This window comes from Orcinus orca, chromosome 4, assembly GCF_937001465.1.
Source record: "Orcinus orca chromosome 4, mOrcOrc1.1, whole genome shotgun sequence".
Classification (NCBI taxonomy): domain Eukaryota; kingdom Metazoa; phylum Chordata; class Mammalia; order Artiodactyla; family Delphinidae; genus Orcinus; species Orcinus orca.
The window spans coordinates 15,908,722-15,934,317 of NC_064562.1; the positions used below are offsets into that span (position 1 = coordinate 15,908,722).

General features: G+C 38.4%; 1 protein-coding gene across 2 annotated transcripts in view; it reads right to left on the reverse strand.

Annotated features, from left to right (window-relative positions):
* UNC5C (unc-5 netrin receptor C) overlaps positions 1-25,596 on the reverse strand; it is a 393,266-nt gene that overhangs the window by 121,685 nt on the left and 245,985 nt on the right. For both annotated transcript variants that reach the window (XM_012535635.3, XM_004276993.4), the window contains exon 3: positions 10,516-10,659. In XM_012535635.3, coding sequence (XP_012391089.1) covers positions 10,516-10,659 — 144 coding nt within the window. The remainder of the gene's footprint in view (positions 1-10,515; positions 10,660-25,596) is intronic.

Genomic DNA, 25,596 nt, shown 5'->3' on the forward strand with positions numbered 1-25,596 from the left:
TGTGCAGGTTGGCGGCTGACGTTGTCTAATACAGACACTGAAATTTCATATGTGTCTAGGGGGACAGGCAGGTAACTTAAATGAAAGAAAGTTAGGCACAAGAATTATTTTTTTCTTAAAACATAGCACCAACCTGGGCTGTCTTAGGTTTTCCAAATTTTAATAGAGACATGGATACAAAACCAATTCACTTAACTTTTTACTTGCTACTCAGCTCTATGCTGCCATATAGGAATTCAGGTTTGGTGGGCCACAGACCCCATATTTGACAGAAACTAGTAATCAATTCTTTTCATGCTCAATGAACAGAGGTAGTAAAAACATTTTTTAGTTTTTAAAATTCTGTTTTACTGTACTTTCAAAGTGTTCCTCTAGCAAATAAAATAATTCTATGGTCACATATAGTAACAATGCTTGTGTTCTTAGAGGGAAAAAATGTGCCTTTCTTCCAATAATGATAAAAGGGGATAATTATGTTGTCACAGTAGAGTATAACTTATGCTTAAATCACCAAATCTGGCTGTTAACAGGAAATAACTGGCATGAACCAACCAGTATAGCATACTTTGGGAAAACTAGATTAGACTTCTGAGCTTTGAGCATTTATTAAAGGTGAAAGTCCTGACAATGCTATAGAACCCTAAAAAGTTTGCCACGGTTTTCTTTTCCAGGAATAGAGTATCTTTGCTGGAATTTAAAAAAAAAAAATCATGAAAAAAAAAGTTATATTCAGCAACTCCTAATGTGGTTTTTAAAAGGAAGGGACACAGTATATAAAAAATGTTGGAAGGAGTTTTCTTTTTCACTTGCTTTTTCTTCTCAAATATTGTAAAAGATAAAACAAAACAAAACAAAAACCCACGAACCAACCAACAAAAACATGAAGTTTCCTCTATGGTTAGATTGCAAAGTGAACTATCACATTTCTGCAAACCTGTACAATGAATTGGACTGTAAAAAGAAAAGTTTAAAACTCAGATTTACCATTTCCTAAACAAGTGACTGGGGTAAGTTATCTAATATTTCGTTTCCATGCTTCTGTTTTGTTATTTGCAAAATAAGGATAATAACAGATCCTACCCAAAGGATTGTTGGAGGCATCACAAAAGTTAACATGCACAGGGGCTTATAGAATTAGGCATACAGTAAGCATGCCATAAATGTTGGTTACTAGGACACAGGGTTTTTTAAAGACAAAAGAATGAAGATGAAAGATTTTTATTTTGTTCCTATTATTGTTTTGCAACCTCTTTTTACGTTTTAAAAAACTAATGTTTTTGACCAATCTTATGAATTTACCACAAACACTTTCATAATATCATAGTTATGGGCAGGGACAGAGGTTAGAATAATTTGAGCAAATCAGCAGAAAGATTATCTGGCAATGTCTTTAGTTTTGCCAAGGCATGGCTATCCCTTACTGCACCGGGTCATTTAAACAGAAATCCTGAGTAAGCAAAGTCCCCGCAAAGGGAAGTACAATTTCATCCATTCTTCTTTATTTCTTGGCTTTGGGGCATTTATAGGACAAATATATTGTATTCAGATAGTTTTGCTAAAGGGTTTTTTAAAAAATAAATATTTTACAGCTAGAACTCCAAAGACATCCATTACAGAGAAGAGGAAGAAAAAAAAAAAAACCCATATAAGCTACTCTTCTATTCACACTGCATCTTTATTTTCAGAAAAAAATGATTATATGTCATCACAATATTTTTTAAGGTATGTCTTAGGGGTAAATAATAAGAAACATGCCAACTTTATGGATGAGAACCCGATATATCAAAAAGTTAAGGCTCTTTTCTCAGAGTACAGAAAGAGAACACAATGATTGCAGACAAGCTTTTTTGCAAAAAGGTAGTTTAGCCATAAACTTCCCATTTCATACAGCATAAAACATTACTTTAATGACATATTTTAGTCCAGTGGGTTCCCAGCCCTTCCTATAGCACATAGATGGATGATTTTTCCCAAACTATAACTTATGAGACAGTATTTTATCAATTAGATGTCTACCTCTCAGAACGAATATGAGCTATAAATGCCTATGGATTTGTGGGGCCTCCATGAATCTTGAGAACTTCTGTCTAAACACAAAAGCAAATAAGTTTGGAAAAATACAGACTGATGCCATCAAGTATGTGCTAGGTTTTTAATTTTGAAATAGGAACCACATGATGGACTAATTAACATAATGGTTGAGATTTATATGAAACAAGGAGACATTTATTGTTAAAAATTTTGTCTTATTATCTAAAAATGTCTAAATTGTGCAATTAATCTCATCTAATTCAAAAACTGGCCCCTGTAACTGACAGTGGGTTTACTGGGGACTTAAATGGTCATACAGGGGATCAAACCACAGCTCAGAAGTGCACATTAGTAAACGGGCCATTTATTCTGGTGTGGTGGCAAGCTTGCTGAGCTCTACCAAGACATTGGTGTTAGGCTGCCAGATCCTCTCATGGTATAACCTAAGTCTTGCAGAACACCTGGTTAACGCAGAACACCTGCATTATTTGGTTAAACTGTACTTTTAATTTTGATTATGTCAAGTAGAGTAGGCAGGTAGGAAATGGAAAAGTAACATACAAGGCCACAAATAATGACCTCTGTATATATAAACTAACACAATAATCGACAAGATCACGTATATATTTAACTGGAGATACTACTACCCCTACTATAGAAATATTAGTTCATCCGTTCCTTTAAGATATTTATTGAGTTCCTACACAGTGTCAGGCATCACTGTAGGCATTCTGAATTCATGAGTGAACAAACCAAACAAAAATTTTTGCCCACGTGGATCTTACTTTCTAAGGGGCTGGCGGAAATAGACCACTAGTCATGAACATAATAAATAAGTATATAGTAGGTTCGAAGTTGATAAGTGCTATGGAGGAAATAAATAAGACAAAAGTGTAATGGGAATTTGAAGTGGGGGGAGCACAGGGGCAATCAGTTCAGTCTATCTGATGTCCTCAAATTCCTTGGGTGATAAAACATTTTTACTGAAACAACAAATCATTGGCATGAAATAGCAGCGCCACTTTGCCTTATCATATGCTTACAATTTAATTCAGTTTCATTCCATTGACTTACGTCTTCAGTTACTTAGCACCGGCCACATCCAAGGCACTGTTTTTAGGCACTGGAGATATAATGATGAAGAAAATAAAGAGCCTACTCTAGTGAAGCTTATATTCCAGTGGTGGAGCTAGTCAGCCTAAAAGATCATGAATAATGATGAAGAGAAATGCTCTCAAGAAAAATAAAGCAGGCTTGGGGTAAGAAGAGTGACAGAGTTGGCGACAGGGGGTGTTAGGTAAATTGGTCAGGGTTAATCCCTCTGCAGAGCTAATGTCTCAGCAGAAATCTGAATGAAATCTGAAGGAGGTGAGCCACGGGTAGAGTTGGGGAAGAATGTTCCAGGTGGGAGGGAAGAGTTAATGCAAATAGCCTGTATCTGGAATGAGTGTATTAAACATTCTAAAAACAAACTGGTATAGTTGGAGCAGACCAAGCAACAGGAGAGAGGCAGGAACCCAAGGCCTTCTTTCACTTCTGCATGGTAAATAATAGTGAGCCTATATCATTACACAGGTGGAAAATAAGATATTTTTGTGAACTGCCACCAGACACAAAATCATGGTCACCTCCTCTCTTATTTGTATCCAGTGTGTTGGTTAAAAGCATGGACTCCTTTGCTGGTCTGACCTACTTCTCCACATATGAGCTTTGAACTCAGGCAGCTTTTTAATCTCCCTTTGTCCTACATTTCCTCATTTGTAAAATGAGGATAATAACACCTGTCACACAGAATTGTTGCAAGTACCGAATGAGCTAATTCATGTAAGTGTTGGTCAAAGGGTACCAACTTTCAGATACAAGATGAATAAGTTCTGGGGATATTTTTTTGCAGCATGGTTATTATAGTTAATCGTACTGTATTGCATAGTTAAAATTTGCTAAGAGAGTAGAGCCTAAGTGTTTTCACCACACACACACACACACATACACACACACACACACACGGTAACTATGTGAGGTGAAAAAGTGATTGAAACAGTGTATCTATTATTATTATTCTATAGCCCATCTGTCCAATATGAGCCACACGTGGGTATGGAGCAGTTGACATGTGGCTAGTCTCAACTGAGAAGTACTGTAGATCTCACCAGATCTCAAAGATTAATATGAAAAAAGAATATTACATTGGTTATTTTATTGAAATGATAGTTTAATTCTGCTTCTTTCTTTTTACTTTTTTTTTTTTTTTTGCAGTACGCAGGCCTCTCACTGCTGTGGCCTCTCCCGTTGCGGAGCACAGGCTCCGGACGCGCAGGCTCAGCAGCCATGGCTCATGGGCCCAGCCGCTCCGCGGCACGTGGGATCCTCCCGGACCGGGGCACGAACCCGTGTCCCCTGCAATCGGCAGGTGGACTCTCAATTACTGCGCCACCAGGGAAGCCCTCTTTTTACTTTTTTAAGAGTGGCTCCTAGAAAAGTTGAAATAACGTGTGGCTGGCATTGTATTTCCTTGTACACTGTTGTTCTGGACAGCATGCTAGACACTACAGACTCAAAGATGTAAACATGGCTTGGTCCAAACCTACACATGGCTCACAAGGTGGCTCCGATCTCAGGGAAAAGGATGAGTGAGCTATGAGAGGAGGGCAGAGAGGGCCACTCTGATCCTCCTTAATTCCTCCCAGAAACCATCCTATTCCAATCTGTAGTCAGTGGCCTTTGCACACATAAGAACGAGAAACTCCTCAGGAACTATCCTGACATTCCCAGGAAGATGGATTGTCCGTGCACATAAATCCATTGTAACTACTGAATTGAGGAGAAGGGTGACCGTATACAGGGCTCCTCTGGCCTCAGGCTTAGGGACAAAATTACAGTCTAATTATACTTAAATCGGCAGAGAACTTCAACCTCTAGGACTGACAGCCCACTCCTGGTACAGGAAGTGGTGAAAGAAGGAAAAACGTTTTAGTTTTTAAAGTTAACTTAGCATTGATAAGTTTCAAAATGCACAAATAAAGTTGTATGACTCATTATCTCTGTGGTTATGAACATTATTATCATACACTGAGCATTTGCTTTGTGTGTGGCACTATGCCATAGGCTTTACAAGTTTATTCTAGTTTAATCTTAAAATAACCCTATCATTTTCATTTCATGGTTGATGGAACTAAGTCTCAGAGGGGTTAAGTCGCTTGATGAAGGTCACATTAGTAAGTGATGGAACCAGGGTGTGAATACATAAGTCAACCTGGCCCCAAATGTGTGCTCTAACTACTCCAGTCTGCTACTCTTTTCACATTATACCCACCATCCCCCGACAAAAGCAACCATGAACAACATCATCAACAATCACAACCAACAGCAGAAACAGCAGCCAAGACATTTCCTGAAGGAAGACAGTGTTTGCTGACATTTTGCCTGAATTACGTTTTCCTACCTTAACACTCAGAATTCTCCCATTGGCCTATAACAAGGGACATTGGAAGAAACAACCCAATGAAACGGGCGGCTGCGTCACCATAAGGGTTCTACTTTGGACAGTCATTAGAGTGTCCACTTGAGTCCCCTCAGAAGGAACTCCTCTCTCTGCAGTGGAAGCTGCAGCACCCACTAAGGACACCTGACACTGCCCTCTGCTAGATGTGTTCAGTTCTAGAGCAGGCATATCCTGTTCTCAGCTCATACCTGGCCGAATCCTAACTTTTTCCCGTTTCCTGTTTTCCCTCTGCCCGGATTGTCTCACAAACTTATTTTTGTATTTCATGTAGTTTGAATGTATAAAATATAAGAAAAAATAAATGAGTGAACAGCTAATATTCATTTCTGCTTTATAAACTTCTGAAAATAGAGCTTTTTCATGAAAGAACTATGGGCCCCTCCACAGAACACATAATGAGTATAGATCGGATTAGGTGAGAGGTAATTGCACTTATTTAACTTTAGTGTCATGGTTACCTTTACCTGAGAAAAATTTAAACTTTAAGTGCAGTTGATGTGACAGCCATTGGTCAGATATTACTGGGCAAAGCACCACAGCTCACTTGAAACAGAGCAAAACAGAAAATCTGCAACCTTCCTGCAACGTTAGCAAGGACTCACTTGGTAGGGATCAGCCCTGACAGAGAGAATTTGAAATTTAACTTTTTTTTCATCATGATGTAAATCTATGTGAGTAAATCTTTATATATTGGATGTTATTCCTTGGCCACACACATATGAGTTCAGTTACTTATGGAAGTACAAGCAAACTTCTCTTCAGTCTTAATACATGAAGACGAAAACGTGCTATGGGCAAATTAATGTCTTACTAGAAGAAAAGTTTGTCTTATTATTTGAAAATGTCAAACTACGTATAAAAACTGTGAAGTAAATAGCAGAGTTTATGTAATAGGTTGCAAAGGAAGATGAGGTTCTTACATGTTTTTAATTTTTAATGTGGTGAATAGTGTTATATAAAGATAATATTATATATGCTATTTTATTAAATACTATATATTGTTTATGTATACATATATAAAATTGGCACCACACAAGAGTCATCATTTGTAACTATGAAGCCCTTAAACTTCAGCTTTTAGGCAAGCCAATTTAGTATAGAGTGTAGATTGGCAATTTTAAATATTCATTATACTTGATATTAATGACCACATAGTAATGCAAGATATCGTTTTATATCATTGTGCCTCTTTTGATTATAACTAGAAGCTAATTTTGAATTCATTTAATTATCTGACCAAAACAGTATGTTTTTTGTTTCTTTTTAAGATGTTTGAAAGTATGTTCAAGATACTTTCATAACATAAAACACAAAATAAAATTAATAACATAAAATCCTCAAGATTCGTGGTAGACAATTGTAGTGGATTACATACGTTTTCAGGACTGATCCCACCTGTTGGGAGTGTTGCAGGTGAAGGCTCCCAGCCCCTCCCTCCTGGACTTGCCCTCAGTTGAGAAGAGCTGACTTGACCTAGGTCATACAAGTTGGTGACGGTGAGGAGAAAAGGATGGGCCCACATCCATTGACTAGTCAATGTTGGGGAGAATGGTCTGCTCACCTCCTGTGCCTCAAGGTGGGACAACTCTGAAGGGCCGTCCTAGCTCCGGAGGTCCCTATGGGGTCATCTTTTGTTGTACCTGTACGGCAGTTCAGTTTCTCCCTCTGCCCATTTCTATTCCTCCACAGATGTTTTTCCGGAGAGCCCTCGCTAATACATTGCCCGTGTGCATGTCTCCGTCTCAGAGTCTATTTCATGCAGAATCCACATAAGACAAAGAGAAAAATCCCTTTAGACATGCTCAGAGAGGAATGATTAATATAGAGCAAGTCTTTATAATGTTTTTTGTGGTTTTTTAAAATAAATTTATTTTATTTATTTATTTTTGGCTGCACTGGGTCTTCATTGCTGCTCGTGGGCTTTCTCTAGTTGCAGCAGCGCGGGCCACTCTTCGTTGTGGTGCGCGGGCCTCTCATTGCGGTGGCTTCCCTTGTTGCGGAGCAGGGGTTCTAGGCACACGGGCTTCCGTAGTTGTGGCACGTGGGCTCAGTAGTTGTGGCTCGCAGACTCCAGAGCGCAGGCTCAGCAGCTGTGGCACACGTACCCAGCTGCTCCGTGGCGTGTGGGATCTTCCCGGACCAGGGCTCGAACCTACGTCCCCTGCATTGGCAGGTGGGCTCTCAATCACTGAGCCACCAGGGAAGCCCTTTCTAATGGTTTTAATTCAACAAAATTTATTAAACATCTTTGATGTTCTAGGCATTGTGCTAAGCACTGAAGATATACAGTTAAGCAAACCTGAATTAAGCAAAACTGATCTCAGAGAACTCGCTGGCATGAAACACAGACATTACGACAAGTGAATATAATTCAAAGGAGACAAGCCTGTATTAAGAGGATGGATGAACTGCTCTGAAAGGTTTGAGAAAGGAACACCTATCATTCTGGAAACTGATGAGGCAGGAATGACTTCACTAAGGACAACTGAAAGAAATCCTTCAACAGCCTCAGGCCTTTCGAATCATTCTCTCCTTTCTTTCTCTCACATCCCACATCTAACCTCTCAAAAAAAGCTACTACCTCTGCCTTTAAATATATCTAGAATCCAGGTCTCACTGCTCCACAGCTTCTAATCTATGTATCCTAACATCTCCCACATCCACAGCCTCGTAACTGGTCTCCCTGCTTCTACTCTTGCTTCTCATGGTCTATTCTCAACACAGCAGTCAGGTGTTCTGCTAAAATGGAAGTCGTGTCATGAATTCCTCTGCTGAAAACATTCCAAAGTTCTGATTTCATACTGTGGACCAAAGATGTTACACCCACAGGGCCTAGGCCATCTCCACACTGCCCTCCTGTCCATACCTTTCTCAGCTCACCCAGGGGTCTACTTTTGCTCACTCTCTTCCAGCCACTCTGGCTAATTCGATCTTCTTGGTACCCGCCAGCACATTCCTGCCTCAGGGCATCTGTACTTACGCCACTTGCTGTCCCCTCTGCCTGACTTCCTCTCTCCCTTCTTTCAGGTTTCTTCAACTGTCAACTTCTTCTGGATGCCTTCCCTGACCACCCTCCCCAGCACAACATACCCCCTTTTCTGACTTATCTCTCTTCATAGCACTTAACATCTGCTCTGTCTCTGATTATTTCATATAGAGTGTGCCCTTGCTCACCAGACATAAGCCTCCTGAGGGCAGGGACCGTTATATGTTTTGATTCTGGCTCCATACCCAATACCTACAATTGTCCCAAGAACAGAGTAAATGCCTACTAAATATTCATTGAATAAATAAGTTTTTACAAATAATGAAAGGAAGTAAGAGAAAGGTGAAACCTTTCAGTATGAACAATAGCTGGAAAATATAGAAATGGAAGTATTTCTAATTTAGTGTGACTTGATTGGAGACATTCTTTGTGGTCAGAGCTGGAAATTTAGGTTACCTTATGTAAACAATGAAATATGGTTGTTATGGGCTGAAATGTGTACCCCCTGCCAAAATTCACATGTTGAAATCCTAGCCCTTAGTACCTCAGAATGTGACTTTATTTGGAGATATGGCCTTTAAAGAGGTGATTAAGTTAAAATGAGGCCATTAAGGCCATACTGGTAGCCTTAAACAATATGACTGGCATCCTTATGAGAAGAGAGATTTGGATGTGGACAGTTACAGAAGGAAGACAGTATGAAGACATGGAGAAGATGACCATGTACAAGCCAAGGAGAGAGGCCTCAGAAGCCAATACTTCCAGCACCTTGCTCTTGGACTTCTAGCTTCCAGAACTGTGAGAAAATAAATTTCTGTTGTTTAAGCCACCAGTCGGTGGAATTTTGTTATGGCAGTCCTAGCAAACTAATACAGTGATATATACCATTGCTAGAAATTTTGACTTTATCTCACGAGCCACTATAAAAATTTAGCAGAGATGGAGGGAGCTGAGATGAGACCTGAGTTTTAGGAATCTTCTGAAATCTTGCATTTGTGGTAATATGGAAGAAGGATTAGAAAAGGGAAAAGACTCGAGTCATGGAGACTAACCGGGAAGTGTTTGCAACGGTTGGGATCTAGATCAAGCAGAAGGGAAGGAAGAGGCGAGAACAGAATTGGGGGAAGCATCAGAGCCAAAATTGTTGGGACTTAGTGACATATTACAGGTAAGTGACAATTGACATCAATGCAAATTGAAATTTAGTAAAATACAGACATGCAAAGGAATTCAGGTAATAAAATTTACATGGGTTTCAGTGGTCTCATACTTGAGAAAATTTCTCAGTATGGAACCTAAAGACAGGTTAAAGCAGCATTCATGCCGCTCAAGGTGTGAATAGTACTTGTTGAGAAAAGGGTCTGCAGAAAGAGCTGCAGACTACATCTCCTCCTTGGGGATAATATGCACATTAGCATATTAAGGAATCTGGAAAGTTTTGCAATGAAGAAACCTCTTTAACTTTGTCCCAAAAAAAGGTATTCCCCACGTTTATTGATTATGGAACACTCTTTTTGTGTGTGAGGCACCTTTTAACCTCTCCTTCAACACAAATACTCTAGAAATTAGCACAGTTTGGAAAACAGTGGTGTATTCTGATGCACTAGAACAGTTCTAAAATAAACAGAGAAACTGTCTGGGTGATTTCTATTTCTAAGAGCAAAACTAGTCAACACTGTCCTAACAGATTGGCAGAATAAACTCATTAAAGGAATAGAGTTGGTTTTCCCATAGCCTAATTACTACCAGATTAAAAAAGAAAATTCAATCTTTTGAAAGTAGCACGAATTCTTTCACACCCATAAAGGAAAATTACTCAGTGCTTGAAACAAAATAAAATGGTATTCTGGTGACTTAAAGGGAAAGTGTAGCTCAAATTCAGAAACCTGGGAGCAATTTTTAACCAGGGTTCTTTGACACTAGAGCACTTATGGTCTAAATTTTCCCATTTTCCATCAGTTTCTGGAATCCACGGTGCCCCTGCCCTGTGACTCACATGCAATGCGCACGTAGGCCTTCCGGCTCTTGGTGGTACCCGCCGAGCTCCAGGCTACACACTGGCACCAGTAATCTTCAGGCCCAAAGAGTTCTTCCACTTGCTGGCGTGAAATCTCAATGCTTACTTCCCGGACAATGAGACCTGCCAAGGCAAAGGAAGATTTAAGTCAGGAGAAGACTTGTATTAACAAAACACCATACATATATTTTTTCTCCAGTGATCCTTCTTGATGCCATAGACCAACGTCCTAGATATTGCCTCTTATCTCCTCTGATTTTCCTCTGGATCCAGTTACTTGTCCACACTTTTTTCATTCTCTTATTTGCTATTTCAAATCTCTGGATTCACCAGATAATGAAAGTGGACTTGGTCTATCACTCCACAGAATTACACCTTTCCCGTTATAGCATAACATTCACCCTCCACCAAGGTATCTTCCTCTGTGTATTGAAACAGTAACTTGAATTTAACATCTTCTAAGGATTCTATCTTAATTATACAGGTTGTGAGTAAGATACCCATATGCTGTACATAGCTTTACAATAACTAAGTCTACCTAATTCTTTACATGAAATGAGAGAGAATGACCAAAAAACTATAATCATAAGTATATAAATCGTCGATATATATATATTTATATGCACAAATATGTGTATCAGTTTTTATTATATGACCTAGTCCTTTATAAATATGTGGTGGTTTTTTAAAACTAAGTCATTTTAAACATCTTTGTTTATTATTTTTTTTTTTTTTTGCGGTACGCGATACGCGGGCCTCTCACTGTTGTGGCCTCTCCCGCTACGGAGCACAGGCTCCGGACGCGCAGGCTCAGCAGCCATGGCTCATGGGCCCAGCCGCTCCGCGGCATGTGGGATCTTCCCGGACCGGGGCACGAACCCGTGTCCCCTGCATCGGCAGGCGGACTCTCAACCACTGAGCCACCAGGGAAGCCCAGCTTTGTTTATTATTAAGGTACATTGTTTTTCTTAAAAGAAATACTAGCCTTAGTTAACAAACCTCTGCTGTTCTATCCAAAGAATGTATGACTTTAAGGTTTTCATGAGTAATATTTTGAAAGCCCAAGTGTTTCTCTATAATAACAATGTAACCAAAATCCTGTTAAAAATAAAGTGGCTTCTAGTTAAAATGCTCAAATAACTGGAATTTATTTCACAGTATTATGTAATCCTAAAATAACAAAAATTGAACTAAGAATCTGGGATTATCATTTTAGGGGTATTCATCCTGCAGTATGCCTCTTTGCACGAGCAAGAAGGATTATCTGAACAATATATGTGGGCAACTGCCAGTTCTCTTGCACATACTTCCAGCATGGAGTGTCTATTGAGAGAACTGGCAGGGGCACCATTTAGGGAGTAGGAGAATTTGCTCTGGGTCAAGCATGAGCACAGTAAGAAAAGTTAAATGTATTACTCTGTAATGTTTATTCATTCATTCATTCACCAAATATCTACTGAGTATCACTTATGTAGAACATATTGCACTAGGTACTTGTGAAACCCTGATGAGTAAAATAGTCATTGCCCTCAATGAACTTTTATTTTGGGGAGGAGGATACATAAAAGGCTCCAACATGATTTCGGTTGATTAAATCCTATGGGGAGATGGACAGGGCACATGGGAAGAAGTAGGAAAGGGAAGGAGGAGACTGAGAACCCAGGAGAAGACAACTGAGCACTGGACACAGAGAATACTAGCATGAGATGAAACTAGAGACAAGAAAGGGACCACTTTATATACATTCTTGTAAACCCGCAGTTCTCCAAGTATGGCCCACAAAACAGCTTTATCAACATCACTTGGGAACTTGTTGAAAATGCAAATTCCTGGGCCCCACTCCAGACTCAGTGAACAAGAAAAATTGAGAGTTCGGCCCAGCAATATTTTAACAAGCCCTCCAAGAATTCTGATGCATGCTACAGTTTGAGAACCACTGTTGTACACCATATTTAGGATCTGGGCTTTCTTTCTGAGAACCAAGTGTTTTAAGCAAGAAGATGACATAATCAGATGAGAATTTTAAAATATACATATATAAATATATATACGATATATATGGTATAATGATATGTACAAGATATAAAGTTTAACTAGTTCCTAAAAGTTATGATATTTTAAAATGTTTGATCATGACTTCTTGGTATAAGTAACATGAAAGAGGTGTCATCTGGAGAGCCTAAAAAGGGGTATTCCAGTACTTACCCTAAAATCTAGGACATGTTCATACGGGTAAAAGCACTCAGGGAAATTAACAACCACCCAACGATAGTAGGTGCTGACCCACTGGAGGATAAACAATTCTTCCTGTCACAAGCTGACGGGAGTTGAGTCACAGAAACAACTAAGTCCTTAGGTCCACTTGTGAGTCCCTGAACTGCAATGAAGCCCAGGAAAGTGGGTTTGATAAGCCCAAGGCATGGCAAAATCCTGATGGGGCGACTCTATTTACAAAAGTTTATTAAGTATTATTTTAACATTTTGGAAATTAGTAACGTTTTTATGTTTATAGAGTGATTAGTTTAAAAAGAATTTTCAAGTAACTGGCATATCCCAGTCCCCCACCCTTCTATGAAAAGATTACTATATTATTTTAGCCAATGTCTAACCAATAAAACAAGTCTCCACAGTAAAAAACCAACTTATTAACAAATAACACTAATTTCCTTCCTTTTTCCTGGTCCTTGCTTGGGCCTTTCATTTTCCTGTCTCATTGTAATTGTTCTCATTTTTCTGATATCTAGAAATCTGTGCAAAGATGGGGCAGAGCCTTCCCTCCTCTCCTGCCTCCTTTCTTTTTACTCCACTCTCTGGTGTTTAATACTCTTGTCTGTTTTACTTGTTTATACCTTCTCTGTTCATGCAGAAAGTCAGTTACTGGAAACGAAACTCTTCCTCTAAAGGTTGCTGCAGTCACCAAAGGGCGGATAAACCTGCAGTATTTCCTTAGAACTATAATGGTTCTTTCCAAAATGTAGAGCAGCAACAAACGGGCTCAGGATAGTAAAACCGCATACAAATATTTTGTGTCCCAAGATGATAACTTCAGGTTTCATTCCCCGCCCGCCCCCCCCCCACCACCTTTTACTTAAAGCAATTACAGGAAACCTAATTAAATGCTAGGAGAACTTCATGAGGGCCACTGTATCCTTTTGCCCTAAGAGGCTCATGGATGTTTCTACTGAGCACACGTCTAAATCCTCTTAAGAAGTCACAGACCCGCCTGCTACAGGGATTATTCATCATATGAATGTTCTGAATTGTGTGGCCCAGGCTCCCCATGGGCACAGGAGTCAAGCACACACCGATTTTTGTCTTCAGCTTCACAGATGCCCATCCAGGAGGAGATGGATTAATTACAGCTCTGTACACTGGACCTGCCACATGCCCAAAGTTTACACTCCAACGTGTGGTCAACAACACCAGAACAAGAAAAAACTGGAGCATGAAGTTATCTAAACACTTACATTTTAGAATTCTCTAGACTTAGCTGCATTATTCAGACTCTGAGTTACTCAGTTACATATCATCTTTTCATTACCATAGGTAAGTTCGTTACCTATGACATTTTGTTCATCAAACCAGAGGCTAGTGGTTTGGCTAAAAGTAGGTAATATCCTTTTTCTTTGAAAGTGCAATTTCCAATCTGCTTGAAGTCTTGAGATGGAAAAAGCAACCTGCCTTGAAATTTGAAATGCCATCAGCATTACTTCCAAGCAGGTTGCTTTGAAGAGCATTTGGGAACTTGAAATTGGTTTCAGGTTATTTAAGGGTGGGGGGAAATGCTTCGGTCTACAGGATTTACTCAAATACAAATGTGTATTTTCCATCCTGTCTGACAACGTCAAAGATTTCCCATCACTGTTCTTCCTTTAATAGCGGCATCTCAAGGATGCATGCTGTTTGAAGTTTGCAGTGATTTGCTTTTATAATAGGAATCGTTGTGGTTTGGGAGACAGAGTGCAGCAAAGTAATTAGCATACTTTACCAAGAAGTTTCATAATGAGCACGAACTTGTTAATAGGGAGTTTCACATGATTTTAGAAATTCAGATGCAAATGCCACCTTCTGATTGGATCTTTGTGAGGCTATACATAAATTTAGCAATAAAATCTGGTAATTGGCATTTATTCCTTATCTTTAGCATAAATTTAACTTCATAAGTCAAGCACCACAAATAATGTTTTTCTAGAGATTATTATAATGTGATCAAAAATCCATGATCAATCTTGTTGCATAATTATTTAAAACAATATCCAAATTCCCCCAGAAATGTAATCTGCAGTGCTGTCAACAAATATTAAAAGTCCACTAATGTCAAAAATTATGTTGTGCCAGAAATGTAAAGATGTATAAAATATCACATCCAGCCTTGTGCTATTCATTTATCATGTTTATTAGGTGATACTCAAAAATCATGCATTATCTTAAATATTTTTAAAATACCCTCATCAAATCTGCATCTTCTAATACCCCATGTATGTTTCACTAAAAAGCATCCTCACCTCATGTTAGACTTAAGTATTATGTGCACCTGAGTTGCATTTCTCATTCCTCCCAATTACTTTATCTTTCATACGCAAAGGGAAGTTTTGAGACACCATGTTGTGCAGACCTGGCAATTCTATTTCTTCCGGCACTCTCTCTATTGGGAGAAGAGCTGCAGAGGTGACTCTACCAAATCTCATTACAGTACATTCAAAGTTAGTACATAGATTGGTGGGAAATGCACAAAGCTGCAGGGAAGGATGTTCTGGAATATATTACATTTTATTGAATTAGTGTGGTCTCTTTTTCATGCTTTTTTCCAGAGCTTGACCCTATTAGTTTTCACTAATATCTAAAATATGAAACATATCAGCTCAAGATGTCTTAATATAAATTTAACCACACAAAATGCTATCTTTGTTTAAAAGGATGTCATACCATAAATAAACTGATAGTTATTTTAGCAACTTATAACTCTTACTAAGATAATCAAAATATGAAAACTCAAAAGGTAGAACTTTATAATTAAGACATTGTTTTACGCCACATGAAGTCATTTGACAATCTTTAAAGTACATCAGGAAAAGAAGACACTGTAAACGCATAATTTACCAACCTCTCTGAAATGTTTTCCTTGAATTTTTAATATAATATTTAATATATAAACAGCCCATCTAATTAACTAAAATTATTTTGTGTAATTGGGAATTGCAACTTACCAGTGTATTTGATTTACTATGAGTATAATTCTGTTAAAGTTACGTTTACTATCTTTGTGATCAAGATGAATTTACCTAAAAGTCAAGGAATAACATGGCTGGGACTGAGTGGTTCAAGAGATTTGCCTGGAAGCATTTCATACCTAGGCCATTGACTTGATTACCTTTTATGTGATAGTTTCTAGTCACTTGGTTCTGGTTTGGCATTCTGTGTCCAATGGGGATTTGTGTTTTGTTTTATTTTTGTTTTGTCCAGAGCTGAGAAAAAATTATTCATTGGATTATGTATCTGGAGTGGGAAGACATCTAGTGCTTCTAGAAAGCTATATGACAACCATAGATAAACGCAGTCTTCCCCCCTGAAACTTGAAAATTTAATTGCAAGATTATATTAAAATAGAATGACAAATGATACCTACCCTGACAATGCTAACACTGTTTTTCCCTTTTCTTTTTAGGAGTGTCAGGTTTTAGATGTTACAGGAGAACCAGTGCTCCTACTTTTTATTTATTTATTTTTTTTCCTTTTGTGGTACGTGGGCCTCTCACTGTTGTGGCCTCTCCCGTTGCGGAGCACAGGCTCCGGACACGCAGGCTCAGCGGCCATGGCTCACGGGCCAGCCGCTCCGCGGCATGTGGGGTCTTCCCAGACCGGGGCACGAACCCGTGTCCCCTGCATTGGCAGGCGGACTCTCATCCACTGCGCCATCAGGGAAGCCCCCTACTTCTGATTTGACTTTCTAACCCCATCAAACCTAGGGCTGTAAGTATGAAGAATAATTGGAGTGGTGGGTATACGAAGTATTTTCTCTTACTTATAGAGTTGTATGAATGAGTTGACAGAAATTAATCTTACCAGCTTTGGCCCATCATGTAATTCCAATTCTTGACTTTGGTGATGAAAAACCTATTGAATCTCTGTTCCAAGAAGCCTTTCTGAGACCAAAATGGGAACTAAAATGCTTTCTGTAATTAATCTCTTCTCATATGTCAATGTTCTTTAGAATATAAAGAAGCTATTCTGTGAAAATATGATGATGGTAATGTGTTCAATTTGGAAGGACACAAAGCACATTCCACTGAGAAAGCAAACATATTACTCATCTAAATAGTTTTCCTAAAACATCAAACATTATATATATTTGAATGCATATTCCAACATTTTTCTTTAAAAGTATAATTCTTAATCATTATTTAAATCTAACTACATGCATTCCTTTCTGTCCCTATTTCATGTAATTTGTCAGTAATTTCAATAGAAGTAATTTTAACAAAATTTTAAAAAAAGATTCCTGTCAATAAGGGTGGGGAATAATAACACGTTATTGTAGATTAGTGAACTGTGGACTTATGAATTATAGACCTTACTATTACTTTTGTCCAGTCATTCATTCAATAGGTATTTGTTGAGACTCTACTATGTGCCACGCACTCTTCTACGTGCTGAGGATACAGTGGTAAAGAAGATAGATAAGGATTCTGTCCTCCTATGGGTTACATTCTATTGTGGCGCTTGCTCTTGAGCACCTGTTTCAGGCATAGTAGTTTCCAAGGTGGGCATAGAGATGAAATGCTTATGGATCCCTTTTTCAGAAGTTTACTGTCTGATACTAGAGATAAAAATAGTAGCTTACTGAGTAAAGGGGCTCTGTGATATGCACTGTATATCCATCAGTATAGTAACTGGCACAAATATTTGTCTAGTTAATGTAAGTTAAATGAATGAATGATTTGTTTGTTATAGCTATAATACAAAGTAGTGTTAAATCCAAGCTACAGGTAAATTTAATTGTAACTCAGAACAGTAAAGGTAACTAGTATTTATTGAACATCTACCATGGGTCTCAGTTAATCTGCATAATAATCCTTGGGATTGATATTGTTACACCTCTAATACAGGTAAGGCGTGGAGGTCAGAATTTAAACAATTGTTCACACAGCTAATAACTACTGAAATCAGGATTTAGATCCACATTTGTCTGAATCCAGTGTTCCTATTCCTTTCACTATACCAATATTCCTTAAACTGTGTCTTAAAAAAGTGGGTTTTGCTCAAATAAGTTTGGGGATTTCTGCTTAATACAACTTTCTCTTAGAAACTCAGAGTGCCCATTAGTATACTGAAGACATTGGTCAGAAGTTCTGACATAAAGAAGTAGGTTTAATTCGGACTGCCACCATTCCCCCCAAATTTATTAAACCATAGAACCCTACAGTCAACATAAACACAGAACCCATTTCATCATGGCTTTCAATGAGGTTTTGTTTAGCATTCACCAGATGTTGATCTATTGAATAAAAGTAATCCATTGTTTGGAAAATTCTGAAAACCCCATAAAGAAAGCTATAGTGAAATTGCTTTAGAAGGAGAGATCACGGGAAACCTGGGGAATGGAATATTTGAGTTTTAAGCTGAAGCATGGTTTGGGTTTAAAAATTTAAAGAGGAATCAAAGACACTTGAGGAGAAGAGAACAGCAAGAAGCCAAAGGGCAGAGATGAAAAAGCATGGTGACCACTGTGCAGAGTAGTTTACATGAATTAAGTAAAGAAATAAGACCATGGAATTAGAAGAGAGATTCCTGGAGAGCCTTGCATGCAAGTTACAGAAGACTGTATTGTGGAGAAGGGAGCCTGTGAAAATTGAACAGTGGTGAAATGACATTTTTAAAAATGACATATCCTTTAGGAAGATTAATATGACTTTACTAGTAAGCAAAACTAATCTGATTTACTTAAATTGAATTTTACCAATTTTAATTTTAATTATCATTATAAATTTCTTTTCAGATCAATGATCTTACAACAAGTCATTAATCATAAGTGTTAAGAGCAATATTCTTGGTGACCCTCTGAAAAGAGTCTGATGATAAAAATCAGGTACATATATTCAGAATACTAATTACTCATACTGTCAGGCTTTTAGTTTTTTCTTATCCCAAATGATTTAGAAACAAGCATTAAGAGCCATCACCTCTGGAGTGACTGCCACTTACAACAGTTCATATGTAGGAGATTGGGGACAGCTACTGGTTTACCTTAAAAGCAATACATTTCATATTCCTTAAAAAAATTTTTAAGTCAAACTATAAATGCTCATTAAAAAAAAAATTCAAATCATCCAGACAATTATTATGACAACTGAGGGACTAGACAAATACTTGTCTAATACACAGCAACCCAGTGATTTATTTAGATAAGAGAATAAATTCCTGCTTTGTATATACTATCTGACTTCTGGAAAGTCTTAAATCCATCAAGCCCTGGTTTCCCAACTTGTAAAATAAAGTTAAGAATTTGTTCGTACCATTGGTTTGTGAGGAAAGAAATGGAATAACACCTACAAAAGATCTTGAAATCTATAAAATTCCTTTTAAATATCCTATAAAATAGTAATTGAGAATAAAACTATATTCTGTTAACAAAATTACCATTGGAGGTACTAACATAGTTTTAAGGGAGGGGAAGGGGGGGAAGAACACCCTGACTGGAAATTGTATTAGTCACATACCCAGATGAGAAAGACATGGCTGGTTTGGGAAATTTTCAACAGAGTTGGGAGAGTTCAGTCTGGGTGGGGATGTGAACTGTCCAGGGCAATGCAGATGTGGCTATGATATTTAGAAATGAAATCTGAACAGCAGGAATAAGTTCTAGTGATTTGCCTTTAAGTTTCCTGTCCTTCAGCCAAATCACCCAGGACTTTACTCACCCCCTAGGTCCCTACTATATTAAAGCACAGATAGAGTAAAGCTACCCTGATGGGATGAGTGAAGACTCCACTGATTTCAGTAACGAAGCTTGCACAGCTCGCCCATTAGGAGTTTCTTACATCCCTATCCCAGTTCCCAGGTGAGGCAGGGACACAAAGCAACTGAATAGAAATAACTAACTAGGGTAGTTCTGACTAATTTGGGGCAGAATAAGCAAATTTCCATCGTTTAGAGAAGATTTAAAATTGATAAACACAATCACGTTTTCTAGAGTCTTTCTTCACTTTCCAACTAGGATGCGAGTTCCATCAGGGTAGAAATTTTTGTGTGTTACCTGATGTTGCTGTGGCCTAGAATAATACCTGGTACATACTGTAGGCATACAATAAATATTTGTTGAATTAATGAAAGAATATTTCCCCCAGGACACTATGATATACTTATTTAAAAGATATGTGATTGTGTTCCCTTAGACTTTAGAGGAAAGGAACTTTCAGTCATGATGGCAATTGTACCTCCTATCCTAGCCAGAAAGACATAATCAAACACAGCTCTGATTTAAATTTTGAACATGTTTGCTATTCGCACTAAGAACAGGGAACAAAAAGTGGAGTTATTGTAATGCTTTTTAGAGCCTCCAAAATTGTTGGGCCTCCAGTAATAGCTGAGTGAAAACAGATCAAGTATCAGTGAGAAGATCCTTTTTTCTTATCCTTTTAAAAAAGAATTCCAGTATGCGAGAATGACTCAATTTACAAGAAGGAAAAAATTTAACTTGTGAAATTCTAAGTAGAGATGAAAAATATTAGCAGTTCCTATTTTCAAGCCAGGAGTATGTACTGAACTCCTGCTGAAACAATTTTCAATTTGAACTTTACAGAGACTGAGAAATAACTATTTGTTCTGATATTTCCAAAATATTTTTATATATTCTGAGATCCCTGCCTCAAATTTTTCTTTTATTATTCCAAAGGGAAAGATGATTTAATAAAATAACGCAAATGAGTATAATGCACTTAAACTGTTTTTCCTTTTTTTAAATGCAGAGAATGCCTCTTTGACCTTCTGCTGATTCTAAGTTACATATACTTAGTTTTTGATAAACATAAGGCTTTAGGTAGAATTCCAGAAGACAATACTGCTACATTATTTGCCAGTAAAACCTTGTGTTTAATTCATCCTTGGCAATTAACTTAATTGAGAGTATGATCTTTGGAGAAGAACTTGGTTCAAATTCTAGTTCCTCAAATGACTAGATGTATGACCTTGGGAAAATTCCTCTACCTCACTAAATAGCACTTTCCTCAACAAGAAAATAGGAATTAAAATTCCTAACTCAATGGGTTATTTTAAGGATTAAATGAGGTGATACATGTAAAACTCTTAGCAGAGTAAGCCCTTAATACGATACTAACTGGCCTAACTAATGTGATTTCAGAAGCTAAAATAGTTTATGCCATGCTGTGTACTACACAGTGCCCTTCATTTCAGAGCTTTACAAAATTAAAGTCTATGTTTCCATCACAGAAGTCTTCAGGGCAGCTATTTTCAGGCTACATCCTTCTTCAACCTACATCTTCTCAACTATGGCTACCAGGGTCTCCAAGCAAGGAGAAGAGAGCACAGAGAGCTCACACCTGCTCTTAAAAGGCTTGGTTGTCTCTGAAGTTCAACATAGCTCACTCATAGCCCATGGGCTAGAAGTAATCACTTGGCCAAGCTGCACAGCAAGGAAGTGGAACTTGTAATATTCCTGTGTGCCCAGGAAGGAGAGAATACGACATAAATATTAGATGGCCTTCTACCATATAATTCAGTTTTCAAATATCTGAATGTGTGCTTTTAATATTATGCCCCAAATGCTATAAAACAGTATAATTGGCTTATTATGTAAGAAAAATATTTTCAAATAGTGTACTTGCAGTTTTTCAAAATACTATTTCTAAAATAAATGTTGAAGAAATTGATGTGAAAATCTAGGTTATAATGTTTAGTTACTATTATAATTTTCTTTACAGTCCAACATCTTATTTTGATGTTTTCACAAGAGATAAGAAAACTAAAACTTGAAATAATGTACGAGTGATGCCTGATTCTGAATGTCGTGTGTAACTTGTAATGTCCTCACGTCCATTCTGCACCAGCATCACAAAGAAAAATTAAGAAGGAAAAATGATTGTTTCCCACCACGAGCTCCGATTTCCTGAGATATTTATGTAACTGTATAATACTGCCAACTGAACCAACAGCTTCAATCATGTGTCTGTTCATATCTCCAGGTAAAGTTTTGTTCTTTTCCTTTCTTTTATAAATGAATTCCCTTCAAAGGATACATACCCTAGTGGATAGACAATCTCTATGGGAGAACGGGAAAGCTAGCTATTTCATATGTGCAGTTCAGTGTCATAAGGTGTGGAACCACAATAATTAATATTTTGTGATGATACACTAATAAAGATGACATTTGCATGATTAGCTGGGTTTTCAGAAAAAAATAGTAAAATGAAATTAATGGATAGGACTGTGCAGTCTGAAGGATAGATACAACATGCTGACAAACAAAACTGGGCTTCAGCATAAAGTGGGTATGTTATACAGGCAGTATACATACGCACCAAATAATACTATGTGTATTTACATGCATATCATTCATCTAGTATTTTCTTTTCACTTCCAAGTTGGAATGCATTTACTTCTTACCCTACAAGCCCATTTAGTCACATTTCTGTCAGATCCCACTTGCATACGCAGTGTTGAATAAATCAGTGGTTAATAAATGTCCTTGGAGGACTCCCCTGGTGGGGCAGTGGACACTGCAGGGGACACGGGTTCGAGCCCTGGTCCAGGAAGATCTCACATGCCAGGGAGCAACTAAGCCCGTGCGCCACAACTACTGAGCCTGCGTTCTAGAGCCCATGAGCCACAACTACGGAAGCCCGCAGGCCTAGAGCCTGTGCTCCGTAACAAGAGAAGCCACCGCAATGAGAAGCCCGCGCACCGCAACGAAGACCAAACGCAGCCAGAAATATAATTAATTAATTAATTAAAATAAATAAATAAATGTCCTTGGAAATATGTTTAGAGATAAATAGTGAACTGCTGTATCTCATCTTAAATGTATATTTTTGCTATCAGAATCTTAAAGATAGCCTGAGTTATTACATACATATATAGAAAAAGAGAAATAATTACAGACCAATCATGTGAAAGGAGCCTGGTTTATTACTCTTGAATGGATATACTATAGACGAAAATGTAAAATGTTCTCATAACTGTTCAGAAAATTTTGCTGCAAAGGAAATACTGAATGAGGATGGAGAGTCAACCTTCCCATCATAGAGCTTTTGTCACGACTCCACGGGCTTAGGGCCCCAGCCCAGCCCCACAGCAGACAGAGCTGCAGGACACTCAGAATTCCAGCCCTCCTGGGCCCACTCTCCCACAGGTACTGCTCTAGCTGACCACACGCTCGCTTCTAATTTGCAGCGAGGTAGTCTGACAAGCAGGCTGGGAGGATAGCAGAGGTGGAAACAGGTCAAGTACAGATAAAATGATGTTCACCTTGAAAAACACAAATAAGACTTCTAGGTAATAATGTACAGGGATGTATCTATTGAAAAATGAGAACACAACCACCTCTTTCTCATTAATAATTTTCCCTATCCTCTTCTGATTCTACCCCAACCTCTCTCCATAATCCAGTATCGGTACACTTCCTACATCTATATTTAAATAATATAGATTTATGTCCCCTGCACATATCTCATATATCTCCACCCATCCCCCCAAAGCTGGTCTCAGGTTTGTTTTAAAAACATATCATGTGGGTGATCCCTTAGCAATCCTTTGAAGTTCCATCCCCGTTAAAAGTGAAGAGGGCTCCGGTTGTCCTAAGAAGAGAAATAATGACACCGCATGGCTATTATTTCATACGCTTCTGACTGTGAAATAAATGTTTAAAAAAATGAGAACACATAAGCCGAAGTCAGGCAAAATTACAGTTGAGAAGGTAAAAAGAAACACCTAAAATCTTGCCAAAGGTTCATGTTTTACGTAAAGCTGCAGTTGGGACTTCACAAAGGAAATCTCTGCACTTTTTATTTCTGGTTCAGAGGATTTACATGCTCTTTCTAATGATCTGGGCCTTCAGCACTGGGTAATGTCTCCCAGTCCCCAGCTTAGCACTCATGCAAAATTGAAGCACTTTGGAGGCAGTTTAGTAGCTGCAGATGAATCTCAATGTGCAGGAAAAGGCATAATGGTTGTTTAGCACTTACTAGGAGAAGCTGAGGAAATCAGGGGGAAAAATCTATTGAACTTAAGCCATCTGGGAAGCCAACTGAGAGCGACTGCATTAACAATGTGTTTACATTCCTATTGTGTTGCTAGGTCAAGCGAAAGTGTGTGTGTGTAGAAGAAATTATCAAGTGCAGCTCTTTAGGTTGTATTGGCTATTTCGATTTGGTTTTGGCAACTCTGTGGGGCAAGAGTTTTCATGAGAAACGTAGCTGTGAGAATTTTTAGGTTTCCATGAGACAGGACAACTGTTAGAGCACAGAGGCTGGCAAGGATGCCGTGGCATGAGAAAAGTGAGCGACACAAGAGTCTGGCTGTGCAGCTCTTTCCCTGCATCTGGCCCACAGGACAACGCAACAGATTGGGAGAGGCTTCAGAAAGCTGGTAAATGCTTTCATTGCCTGCTACAGGTATAGTTAACTTAGAAATACTGACTAAACGAGGGGAAATAGCCAGGTAAGTGCCTTCACTTTCAGCCCCCAGCAGCGCTACTCATGCCTCCACTATCATGGCCTTTTCTGGTCCTGGTATTTAATAGACTACTACTATTTTTTAGAGCAGTTTTAGGTTCCCAGCAAAATTGAGAGACAGGTACAGAAATTTCCCATATACCTACTGCTCCCACACATGCATAGCCTCCCCTATTGTCAACATCTCCCACCAGAGTGGTACATTTTTTTTTACAATTGATGGGCCTACATTGGCACATCATCACCCAAAGTCCATAGTTCACATTAAGGTTCACTCTGGGTATTGTACGTTCTATGGATTTGGACATACGTAATGACACGTATCCACCATTAAAGTATGATACAGAGTAGTTTCACTGCCCTAAAAACCCTCTTGTGCTCCACCTATTCGTCCTTCCCTTCCCTGGCAACCACTGATTTTTTTACTGTCTCCATAGTTTTCCCTTTACCCAAATGTCAAATAGTTGAAATCATACAGCATGTAGCCTTTTCAGATTGATTTCTTTCACTTAGTAATATGCATTTAAGATTTCTCTCTATCCTTCCATGACATGACAACTTATTTTTTTTTAGCACTGAATAATATTCCCTTGTCTGGATGGACTAAAGCTTATTTATCCATTCACCTACTGAAGGACATCTTGGTTGCTTCCAAGTCTTGGCAATTATGAATAAAGTTGCTATAAACATCCATGATTTTGTGTGAACATAAGTTTTCAGTTCCTTTGGGTAAATACCAAGGAGTGCAATGGCTGTGTCATATGGTAAGTGTATGTTTTGTTTTGTAAAAAACCGCTAAACTGCCTTCCAAGTGGCTGTACCATTCTGCTTTCCAACCAGAAATAAATGAGAGTTCACGCTGTTCCACATTCTTGCCAGCACTGGTGTTGTCAGTGTTCTGAATTTTGGCCATTTGAATAGATTTGTAGTGGTATTTCATTGTTTCAATTTGCATGTTCCTGATATATGATGTGGAGTATCTTTTCATATGTTTACTTGCCACCTATTTGTCCTGTTGGTGTGGTGTCTGTTAAGGTTTGTTGCCCTTTTCAACTGTCATATTAAGTGACTTCTTCTTGACAGATGTTTGGTGACTATAGTGGGCTAAATGGTGGCCCCTAACAAGATTATGTTCACATATGAGTCCCCAGAACAGGGGAATGTTACCTTATTTGGTAAACGGGTTTTGCAGATAGAGTTAAATTAAGGATTTTGAGACCTTGAATTATCAAGGTGGGCCCTAAATCCAGTGATAAGTGTCTTTGTAAGAGATATACAGATAAGACAGACAAAGAAGAGAAAGTGATGTGAAGACAGAGGCAGAGATTGAAGTGATGGGGCCACAAGCCCAGGAATGCCGGGACCCCCACCAGAA